General features: G+C 34.6%; 1 protein-coding gene across 1 annotated transcript; it reads left to right on the forward strand.

Annotated features, from left to right (window-relative positions):
• Window positions 1-1145: 1145 nt before the first annotated feature.
• Window positions 1146-7600, forward strand: LOC110732602 (homeobox-leucine zipper protein HDG5-like). The gene is made up of 12 exons (XM_021912562.1): window positions 1146-1334; window positions 1847-2131; window positions 2243-2442; window positions 2569-2686; window positions 3661-3849; window positions 4316-4855; window positions 4978-5079; window positions 5252-5473; window positions 5559-5730; window positions 5824-6092; window positions 6215-6310; window positions 6619-7600. Exons 2-12 carry the CDS (start codon window positions 1913-1915, stop codon window positions 7114-7116), a joined length of 2625 nt encoding a protein of 874 aa, XP_021768254.1. The 5' UTR covers window positions 1146-1334; window positions 1847-1912; the 3' UTR covers window positions 7117-7600.
• The last annotated feature ends 4207 nt before the right edge of the window (window positions 7601-11807 follow it).

Below are 11807 nucleotides of genomic sequence, written 5' to 3' on the forward strand. Positions count from 1 at the left end.
AAATATTGTATTAAATGGTAATAATAATAATAGTAAATTTGAAGATATCACATTAAATATAGAATCATCTATCCAAAATTTCTAATAGTATGAACACACAAATTTGATATACATTATATTCTAAAAATACCATCATTAATCTTATAATTATCAATGTACTAATATTTTTCACAAATTTAACTCATGACAAATACTTAGTTGTCCAAAAAATATCCTCTTTATTAGTCTAACTTCTAATAATGTGTTAGAAATAAGTTTATAAACATTAAATTTCAACTTTTATAAGCTCCCCAATTACATCATATTGTGTATTAATTTATGTATCCATGTCATTTTGCAAAATTATGTGGTTTAATATCTTACTAGCTACACAAACTTATAGAGAAAAAGTTGGTAGGAGATGAGAAATCATCATGAACAATGTGGACAATACATTAATTCTATATTTCATCTCCCAAAATTAAAACATAAAATTCAAAAAAGAAAATGGAAATTTACAACATTGATTATAATTAATTAAATTTTGTTGGTAGAAAATTAATAGCCTTTTTTTAATTCATCATCATGGGAGCAAAATCCTTTTTTTTTTTTTTTAATTTATATTTTTTTACACTATTTAAGCCATAAAAAAAGCTTTTGTAGGACCTAGCATTGACAATACCTTATTTAATCCTTCCTAACCCGTTGATTTTGTCCATTGTAACCTCCAAATCAACGGTCCATATTCGTTGACCTATTTGACCTTGACCTTATTACTCACTCTCTCTTCACGTAAAACGGAAAAACCCGAAAATTTTAAACCTTCTTTTTACCATTCAATCGCGTGAATCAACGCAACGATTTCAACGGCTACGATCATCTCGTGTACTCACGCGCTATTAAAGAATTTGGTTAATAAAAAGAAAAAGGAAAAGTTTTGACTTTGCGAGAGAGAGTAAAGAAGGCTACGTGAAACGGAAAAGCATAAACCAATTAAATACTGCCACGTGGTTTCAGAAACAGACGACTGAATAAGTGGCATTCATCGGTTTTTGTCAGAGCGAAATAAATTACGCTTTCTAGATTTATTTAATTTTTTTAAAAAAAAATAAAATAAATTCCATAAATTTATCAAAATTTTAAAATCAAAATATAATAGAACGGAACCCACTAAAAATAAAAACTTGCTTCATTTTTTCCCTCTTTTTCTCTCTACTCTAGTAAATAAGAGTGAGTATGAAGTGAGAGAAAGTGAGATTTAAGAGTGAGAAAGTTTTTTTAAAAAAAATTTCTTGTTTTTGCTAAGGCAGATCCAAACAAGTTCGAGAAAGATATAATCTAATACTCGAATATTGGTATATTCATTGCGCTCTATTGTTTTATTATTTATGGTCCCGTTAATGTTACATTTATTCAAAAATATGATTTTAGGTTCGTGTTTTTTATAATCAAACAAAAAATTGGTATATTCGCTTACAATTTTATTTTTTGTTTTTGTTTTGTTTTGATTCTTTTTTTTTTTCCGGTATTTTGATGTTTCGTATATTTCACGAGGTAGGTGGTTGTAGCTAGGAACTCAAAAAACCTTTTATGAAAGAAAATCATTTTGATTTTCCTCACTAATTTTGACATTTTAATAATCAAACAAAAATAATTAATTAATTTCAAAAAGTATTGTTCGTTACACTTTTTTTTTTTAACAAATTATTAAAATATAATTATTACACTCACTTTTTATCCAGCCAATCCTTACATTATTTTTGTTACCTAAGATGTTAGAATGGTAGACAAATAATATCATATCATAAAGGATTATGACAACCTAACCCTAAGTTGTTAATTTTTGATATTGTCATTTTTTTTGAAGATTTGGATACAAAGGGAGCAATTATTGGAGGAGAAAAGAATTGAAGCAAGTATAATTAACATAATAATGTATGGAGATTGTCAAGTAGCAGCAGCATTACCTTCAACAATGGGAGAAAATGGGATGTCATCAACACCAGATTGTTCTTCCCTTTTCGCTTCGCCTCTTCGAAACCCTAATAATCACAACCATAATCATAATCATAGTCATAATCATCATGTTAATGCCTTTACTTTCATGGCTTCGCTTCCGCCCGCCTTCCATCCTTTCCCTACTATCCTCCCTGTAATGTTCCTCATTCCCTCCCTCCTTTTATTTTATTTTATGTTTTTTAATTTGTTTGAATTATATTATTATTTTATTAATTTGATTTCTGTGTATTTTTGTAAGGTGAAGGAGGAGAGAGGGAAGGAGGAGATGGTGGAGAGCTTGTCAGAAAGCGAACTCAACATGGAAGGACAAGGTGGTCTTTCCGGGAACGAGCTCGATAGTCTTAGTGAAGATCCGCTTAACCCGAACCAATCGCAACCTTCTCAAAGTGGTAAGAAGAAGCGTTACCACCGCCACACTGCTCGTCAGATTCAAGAAATGGAAGCGTACGTATATACTTCATTTTTTACTTTCGTCCAAATTTAGTTGTCACATAAAATACAATTTTTTTTTTAGAAAATTATGATAATTTAATTATATTATAGTCTTTTGTTTTTTTTTTTTTTTGGCAGTCTTTTTAGAGAATGTCCGCACCCTGATGATAAACAAAGGATGAAGCTTAGCCAAGATCTAGGGCTCAAGCCACGCCAAGTCAAGTTTTGGTTCCAAAATCGCCGTACCCAAATGAAGGTGCGAAACCATATATTTCTCAAAATTGATTTAATTAATAGCGTAATTAGAAGAAAGGGTTTAATTTTTCTTTTGAGTAGAAATGTAAATTAATTTCAATTCTTTCAATCGTAATTTTTTAACATGATGGTCAAGTAATCGGAGAGAATCCTATCCACATGTAAAAAACGATATTAGCTACACGAGCTATATCGGATCTACCATGGTAGTAGTATATACATATGGAGTACATTATTAACGCGGTTAATTAATTGAATTCTTACATAGAATACCAAATGGGGCTAAAGGGTTGCACCATTGATGGCAGAAAGCCAGCTGTGAGTGAGTGAGGGTTGGAAGTGTAACATTGACAGCTTCGTAGTTCCCTAGGAAGATTAAAAAAAAAAAAAAAAAAGAGAGAGAGAAAAGGGTTTCATTTTAATTAACCCTTGAGTATTTTTTTTTTTTTTTTTACTGTGTATTTTAATTTTATGAAAGAACATGATAATATTAGCTAGTACAGAAAATGAAAGCTTGATGATGAAAATGGAAGACTTTAAAAGAAGAAGAAAAAAGTATAATAAAGAGGATTAAATGAATTTACCTGTACCACAGTCATTCCCAAAGCTAAGAAATTTAATGGCTTAAATGTTCCCCACCCCCCAATGTTCATTGTCCCAGCTGTAGGCCTAAAGCAGTAGTAGAGTCAGTAGTGTTAAATTTATTGTGCTTTTTTTTTTTTTTTTTGGATTATTACAGTACAATGCAATGAGATTATTAATTAATTTCATGCGTTATTATGTTAATATATGTGAATATGTGATTATATTACCTCTTCATTTTGTTTTAATTAAGCTATGTTAATCACTCTGACTCTGAATGTGTCCTAGTGTCAGGCTTGGCTATTCAAACTTGTGTTTGAGAGTACTTGTGGTAGATTGAAGTAAATGATTTGATTAATGTGATAATATAAATGCATGTATGTGTTTGATTAGGCACAACAAGATAGGACTGATAATGTGATACTGAGGGCTGAGAATGATAACTTAAAAAACGAAAATTATCGCTTGCAAGCAGTCTTGAGGAGCCTTGTTTGCCCTGGATGTGGAGGTGGCTCCATTCTAGGAGAGGTCGAGTATGATGAGCAGCAACTGCGCCTTGAGAATGCCAGGCTTAAAGAAGAGGTGCGTTCTTATTTATGGTTTATAAGCAACAAATTGCTAGGGTTCTTTGATTTTGGACTAGTGAAAGTTGTGTTATTTCATGTACAAATTGTCATACTATGACTTCAGATTTTCGTGTTATTGACTTATTGATGTATGTTTTGGATCCTGAACATCTTAGCTATTATTACTGCCTCATAATTAGCTAAGATTATTCTTCTAATTAAAGTTATTGGTCCACAAATGATTAAATTTTTTTTTTGTCATATACAGTATTCTAAAAGTGCAACAGTTAGCTGATGCCTTAACATCAGTGACACATTATTGCATTAATAAACAGTTTGTTTAATGGTAGAATCATCACTAAATTCAAGTGTATTCTTGTATAAGGTTGTATGCATAAATAAGAAGGCTATTATTAACTGAAATCATTATTTCATTCTTCAATATAAATCATAATAATTTGTACTACCTGTCTCTTTTACAGTATGATCGAGTATGTGCAGTTGCATCAAGGTACACTGGCCGATCACTCCAATCTCTTGGACCATCACCACCACCAGCGACTCTCTTACCACCCCCTTCGCTTGACCTAGACATGGGAATGTACTCAAGGCACTTCCAAGAGTCGATGCCTCCTTGCACCCAAATGCTTCCAATGCCTTTGCTTCCCGAGCCAACTGAATTCCCTGGTGCTGGAAGTGGTAGTGGTAGCGGAAGTGGGAGTGGGAGTGGTCGAGGTGGTCCAATATTGGATGAAGAGAGGCCCCTCGCTATGGAACTGGCCATGTCTTCCATGGATGAGTTGCTTAAGATGTGTCATGTAAACGAGCCCCTTTGGTTTCGCAATAGTAGCAACTCAATAGAAGTGCTTAACATGGAAGAGTATTCTAGGATGTTCCCTTGGCCTCGTCATCATGCTGATCCTCTCAAGCAACATTACAATGAGTTAAGGACCGAGGCTACTAGGGATAAGGCGCTTATCATTATGAACAGCATCAATCTTGTAGATTCTTTCCTTGATGCCGTAAGCCCTCCAAATTACTTGCATTATTAACATAATATGCTTCTTCATTAGGCTATTGTCTTCTTTTTGTTTTTAATTTTCTGATCAGTTCGCGATTTACCCTCTTGTCGAATTAACAACAGAATAAATGGATGGAGTTGTTTCCTTCCATTGTCTCTCGTGCCAAGACTGTTCAGATTCTCACTCCAGGAGTCTCCGGTCAAGCAAGCGGCGCGCTTTATCTGGTTAGTTCATTCATGACACATTGATCTTTTTTAAAAGTCACTTAATTTCTTTTAATTAACATGAAAAGAAAAACATTTTTCTTGGGAAGGACTTTCATGCTAAAGAACCCTGCATTGATTATCTTATACAACATGAAAAGGCCTAGATCAAGATGTTTATTCCTTCTTGCAGATGTACGCGGAGTTGCAAGTGCTTTCACCATTAGTACCTACTCGCGAGACTTATTTCCTCCGGTATTGCCACCACAACGCAGAGGAAGGCATGTGGGCAATTGTTGATTTCCCTGTGGATAACTTCCAAGGAAGCCTTCAACTCTCTCAAAATAGTATTCCTAGATATAGGAAACGCACTTCAGGCTGCATCATTCAAGACATGCCTAATGGTTACTCAAAGGTAATTAAAAATAATACATTACATAAATGAACTAATCCCTTCACTCTTCTGTAATGAACAATTGAAATTTATGACATTAATGTAGGTTATATGGGTTGAACATGCTGAGGTATTAGAAGAGAAACCAATCCACCGAACTTTTGATCTATATGTTCATAGCGCGATGGCATTTGGGGCAAAACGATGGTTGGCTATACTCCAAAGGCAATGTGAGAGGGTTGCTAGTCTCATGGCCAGAAATGTATCTGACCTTGGAGGTTGCAACAAATTCTGATACCAATTATGTCGTTTTAAGTTTCATTCTAACTGAACTTCAGCTAACCTGACTGGTAAAAATGTTGTTCATGCAGTGATACAGTCACCAGAAGCAAGGAAGAATTTCATGAAGTTAGCACAAAGGATGATAAGAACATTAAGTGTAAATATAAGCACTTCAGGGGGTCAATCTTGGACTGCACTATCTGAATCTTCAGACGATACAGTTAGGATTACAACTAGGAAAATTATGGAACCAGGGCAGCCTAATGGATTGATCCTCTGCGCGGTGTCCACCACTTGGCTGCCTTATTCTCATGACCGGGTTTTTGATCTCTTGAAGAACGAATATCGAAGGTCTCAGGTAATTTAGCTCATGCAAATTATCAGCCTATGCAATCAAATGTAATAATATTTGTAGGCTTTTTACTGAAGTGCTGGTTTTAGAAATACAATTAACTATGATCATGTTTTTATGTTTGCCAGCTTGAAGCTCTTTCTAATGGAAGTTCCTCACATGAGGTGGCTCATATCGCAAATGGATCTCATCCAGGAAACTGCATCTCTCTCTTCCGCATCAATGTGAGTATTTCTTTTATTTTCTTTGTAACAAAACCCATTAATTTGTTTTTATACAGTGACTACAATCTTTTTAATAGTTATTGCATCGGTAAGATATGCAGCATTGATAGTCAAAAGAAATCCACTGACATCAAGGGTGTAACTTTATTTTTATTGTTTCAATGAGTACAAAAACTTGTTATCTTGATAATATCACGTTGTTTCTAGGTTAATGTTCATGAATCTCTTAATTCGTACTCGCATTTGTATTAATGTATGATCATATCATTTATGGTTGTGTTTAATTGCGTTATTTAATGTTAATTTAGGTGGCAAGTAATTCATCACAGAATGTGGAGCTAATGCTGCAAGAGAGCTGCACAGACCCCTCAGGTAGCTTAGTCGTGTACGCCACAATGGAAGTTGACTACATCCAGCTAGTGATGAGTGGTGAGGACCCTTCTTGCATTCCTCTCCTCCCAACGGGGTTCTCCATAATACCCCTCGGACGAAACAATATTACACCCGATGCCAAAAACAGCACAGATGGCCAGAGTTCCTCCAGCAACATGGATGGCGGATGCCTTCTAACAGTCGGGATCCAGGTCCATGCCAGCGCAAGCCCTAATGCCAAGCTAAACCTTTCAAGCGTGAATGCCATCAACAACCACATCTGCAGCGTGGTCCACCAAATCAACGCTTCCCTTAGCAACACCAACGGAAACAGCAATGCAATCACTAACAACGCAATCACCAATGACAACATCAATAACGTTAGTAATACTTGTGTTGCTTCAACCAGTAATAACAACGCTGTTGGCTCGTGAGTTGAGGCCAACAGCGTTGTTAATTACTCCCCTTCGTGTTTTTAAGAGATTATTTGTATTTGGGAGGGCGTAAAGGAATCAATAGAGATGAGAAATGGTACAAGTGGAAGAAGTAGACTTGAATTTTATTTTTCTTTTACAAAAATGGTTAGTAAATGGTAAATAAAAATCTACTACAACTACTTATGTACGAGTAGTTAGGTGTGTGAAAAAACAGTGGGATTAATGAAGGAGTAAGAATTGGTGGTGGAAGTCAAGAGCGCACCAGATGTGATCCTTGGATATGGCTAAGCTAGTTGGTTGGTCGGCCGAGGCTAATTTCTTACCAGTCATCAAGGGTGTTGGTTCGGGCATTGACTTCTGCTTTTACTCATTTAATTTATTGGGTCCTTTTTTTTTCTTCTTTTTTTTTTAAATTTTTATTTTTATGGGACTTTTTGGTGGATTACTTTTTATTGATGTAATTGAAGAATTTAGTGTTCAATTTATGAGTTCATTTATGTTGGTGGTTGTGGTTAGTCTTTCTGCTGTCTTGTTATTTTCTTTATCTGTTCTTTTTTTTACTAGTGGCTGGGTTGGATGAGCAATAATTTCTTCATGTTGGTATGATTTGTGGATTTTCATGGTAATGCTAAAATCATGAATATGCTCACATGGGACTATTAAAGCCGTCCGCAAAGAATTGAAAATGTATTCAATACGAAAATAGAGAAACAATTGTAAAAATATGTATAAGAAGGTAAACATAGGAACCTAAAATGGAGTTAAAAGAATAACTCCAGTCGATGTGTTACTCTATCAAGAATTTCATGACTAATGCTTTTCCTGAGTTTTATACGAAGTATTAGGAAATGAATTTAATACTTATTGTTATGGCAATCTATTCTCCGAATCATTTAAGGGAATTATTTGAAACACAGTATGTAGTAAGTCTATACTAGATCGATGAGCCCCATGAACTATCCCATAAAAGAACAGTTTAGTTGATATTTACCAAAAATATTACCAGTGCCGATTTATAATGATGGGTAAACCCTAAAGAAATATGAAGTAACAATTATGAAATTAACTTGAATATGACTTATTTAATCTTTAAATAATTTTCAAGATCTTCTTAAAAGTTCTGAGTAAAAGGCTGAATTAATAACTGGAGAAAGTATCAACTTTGTTGTTGTCACACCTCACACAGCATGTTTGTGCTCTTAACTATTTTCCAATTCTAAGTTTCATAAACAAGTATAAAGACCAGCAAGCATAACAATGCAACATAAAAGTTCTGAACCTGTTTCAACATTTAAAGCAAACCCTACATTTTCGAAAGATCATATCAGAACCAAATGCTTCTCCCAACAGATAAAATAAAGGCATGTATATATGTCAACGGCTCAACTAGTAGTCATTAAGCCGTCGTGGTATACGAGCTCGAAACTCATCTACATCATTATCCTTTGTACCCGTAGCTTTTTATCAGCTAGAAGGAAGGAGGAAGTTAATTCTATAACAAACAATCCTTGTAAAGCTCTATTATGCAGTTCACCAGTAGATTTAAATTCTCATAATAATGTTTACCATCGGATCAATGTATTGTAGCAACATCAGAAGCTTGATTTTGTAATGTATAGTACCAATAGTATAATCTATCTAACCTGGTAATATAAGCAAAAAGGGATAATAGTTATTTTAAATGAAGATACATACTTTCCATCAAAATATCAGAAGAAGTTAACCTCCAGTTTGAATTAAATGGTCTGAATTCATCGCCATCCTCAATTTCTTCCTCCACTGTTTTTTAAGCAGTAAGTGGATACCAACAAGAGTAACGACACTTAAATTCAATGTTCACCATTTATCAGCTAGGGACTCAGAACCTGAAAAGAAAAATGAGATTAAGCATTTTAACTAATATTCACAAGGTTTGTCAGAAATAACTGCAATCAGACCCATTTTTGTTTGCCCTTTAACCAGTTACAACCCGAGTCATATAACTACTTGGAGAAACTCCTAGTTGATCTCGAGGATAACAATGGAAAGATTATAAAGATAACTTGCTTAACCTTCATGTCATTTTATCTTCCCTTTCTCCCAATATCTCACAGAGTTATTTGTTTAGCATCAGAGAGTTTTCAAGCCCCAAAACCTAACTTTTTCTATTGCAAGTCATGAATCTTGGATGTATGCAGGATATAACAAGAGAGCTATTATTACATTCACAGTATAAAATTGAGTTTAATGTAAAAGATCCAAATCTAAATAAGTGCAACATTATGTTTCTGAAACTAGATTAAATGAACATAGTGTTGAACTTACTGCTTGCATTAAAATAAAAAGAATCAATAAAGGCGTCACCATCCTCCGTATTTAGTTTGTCTGCTGCATGATCCTGATTCGTTTTTAATCTAACATAAACAAAGCATCTAGAGCCTTGTTCTTAAAATCCACCATCAGGGAAACAGTGCATAAGCTACAATATGGTTACGCGTCTAATCCTAATAAATGTGTCTCTTTCTTTGTGCATACGGATGCATAAATTAGCGCAGTGGACAGCTCCACGTCCCATAACCACCTTAAACGCAATAATTATAGAGTGTAAATGATAAGATATCAAGGGGGGAATTAATGGAAGAACGGAAAAGATTATGGTTTATTGCAACTCAATGATGCAAGAACAATCATTAAAAATTCAACGGGAGTAGAAGATAACGATTAATAGTTCTTTTCAGTTCCATTAATAGCAAACGACAAGAGACTATAAAACAATCACAAAATTCATAAACATACTGCAGTTTCATTAGTATAAGCAAGCATTATAGAGGTCTATTTAGTTAGTCGTTCTGATTGGCTGGCTACTTTTTCCTACATGATGGAGTCTAAGTAGAGGATACGTTATAGTATAATAAATAAAGAACTAGCCTTTCCAACTTTAATGACATAGAACTGCAGAAGAAATATACTGCATTGTACCAAATTGAAGTGGATTATGGAAATAAATCTAATGTAGTAGATTAAAGAAAATGATTCAATCAAATTTAATTCCCCTTATGTCGTGACCCCTAGGAGGATGTGAATCAAGCCCGCCTTAAAAGCATGAAGCTGTGAAATTGAGCTGTCTTTTGAAAAAGGTAGCTCGCTGCTTTGAAATTTCTAGACTGAAAAAACAAAGAGTGGTAATCCAACTTTTGTCTGTTCTTGCTCTTTTACTACTGCTACTGACGTAGGGGAAAAAAAAGGATGAAGCATTTGATACAGCTACAAGAACTAATAGCACTGCCAGTAATAAAAAGGAAATTAGTATAACAAGGATGAGTATGGATTGCCTTAGAAAAGAAGGAAGAATAGAGGCATGTACTAGTCTATTCCTAAAGACGAGCTTAAGAAAAACACAGGACTATCTAGTAAGTCTGGTCTGGACACAGGATTTATACATGCTAGTGCTTACTTAAGATCTCATTGCTTTGAAATTTCTAGACTGAACTATGAAGGAAGAAAGAGTCAAAGTGGGGAACGAAATCACGCTATTGTATGTTCTTGCTCTTTTACTACTGCTATTGATGTAGAAACAAAAAGAAGGATGAAGCACTTGAATAAGGTACAAGAACTAAAAGCACTGCCAGGCATGAAACAGGAATGAGGATGAATATTGATGAGTATAGATTGCTTTAGAACAGAAGGAAGAATATTGGCATAACTAGTCAATTCCTAAAGACGGGCTTAAGAAAAACAAAGGGGGAGGGGTAGAGGAGAAAAAGGACACAGGATTCAAACATGCTAGTGCTTACTTGAGATCTTTGGATCAGACTTGTTAGATAGTCCCGTGTTCTATATAGCTGAAAGCACCGATAATTTATTCCTTTCATGATCGGAAACAGCACCGTTTTCAGCACAAAAATGAAGCAGGACTCTTACTAATATAATAACCGCCCCCCCACTTATCCTCCATCCTGTATCTCCCACCACCACAAGCCAATCTGCTTAGATTACTTTGATCAAACCGAAAGGTTTCAGCCAAATTATACTCCACAGTTCACACACTTCTTTCTGCAAATTCACCAACAAGTGAAACTTTGAAAGACAACTACAATCTTGACTAAATCATCATGGTTTTCTAGTAACTTCGTTGTTAGATTTCGCAAAATATCTACCAAACTCGAGCCTGTTATGGAAATGGAATCATAATGCATTCCGGCAACATTATGACATTCGACAAGCACAAGGAAACCTATAATAGCTCCTTATAGCAATTAATTTTGGGAAAAGGTCACCAAATTAGGGTCAATTACACTCCACCGAAAACCCCCTTTGAAGTGAACTGCAACTCCCTAAACATTTCACCCAAATTAAATTCTAGAATAAGACGGGTGTATACAATAAGACGATCAAAGTCACCCCTTTGCGTAACGATAATCATAAGTCACCTCACATCCTACAAAGGCTACAATTAGTCACTTAAGTACTCAACATTTTTTTTTTCATTACCCTAGAACTACTATTCACCAATTCATACAAAACCTTCAAATCAAAGAAGTAAACCTACTTGCAATAAACATAGTCAATTATCTCTATACCTTTTGCACAGAATCAACAGAACAATTGATAAAAATGCTCATCGTCACTGTTCAGACTTGCAATTAAAAAAGATGACTTGCAATTAAAAAAGATTTAAACTTTGTTGAAGATTTAAACAAAGGTTTGAT

Source organism: Chenopodium quinoa, unplaced genomic scaffold (assembly GCF_001683475.1).
Source record: "Chenopodium quinoa cultivar QQ74 unplaced genomic scaffold, ASM168347v1, whole genome shotgun sequence".
NCBI classification, from domain to species: domain Eukaryota; kingdom Viridiplantae; phylum Streptophyta; class Magnoliopsida; order Caryophyllales; family Amaranthaceae; genus Chenopodium; species Chenopodium quinoa.

Coding starts and splice junctions, on each gene's coding strand:
- LOC110732602 (XM_021912562.1), top strand. CDS start 1,913: ATGTATGGAGATTGTCAAGTAGCAGCAGCATTACCTTCAACAATGGGA. Junction 2,687..3,660: donor ATCGCCGTACCCAAATGAAG/GTGCGAAACCAT, acceptor GTGTTTGATTAG/GCACAACAAGATAGGACTGA. Junction 4,856..4,977: donor TAGATTCTTTCCTTGATGCC/GTAAGCCCTCCA, acceptor AATTAACAACAG/AATAAATGGATGGAGTTGTT.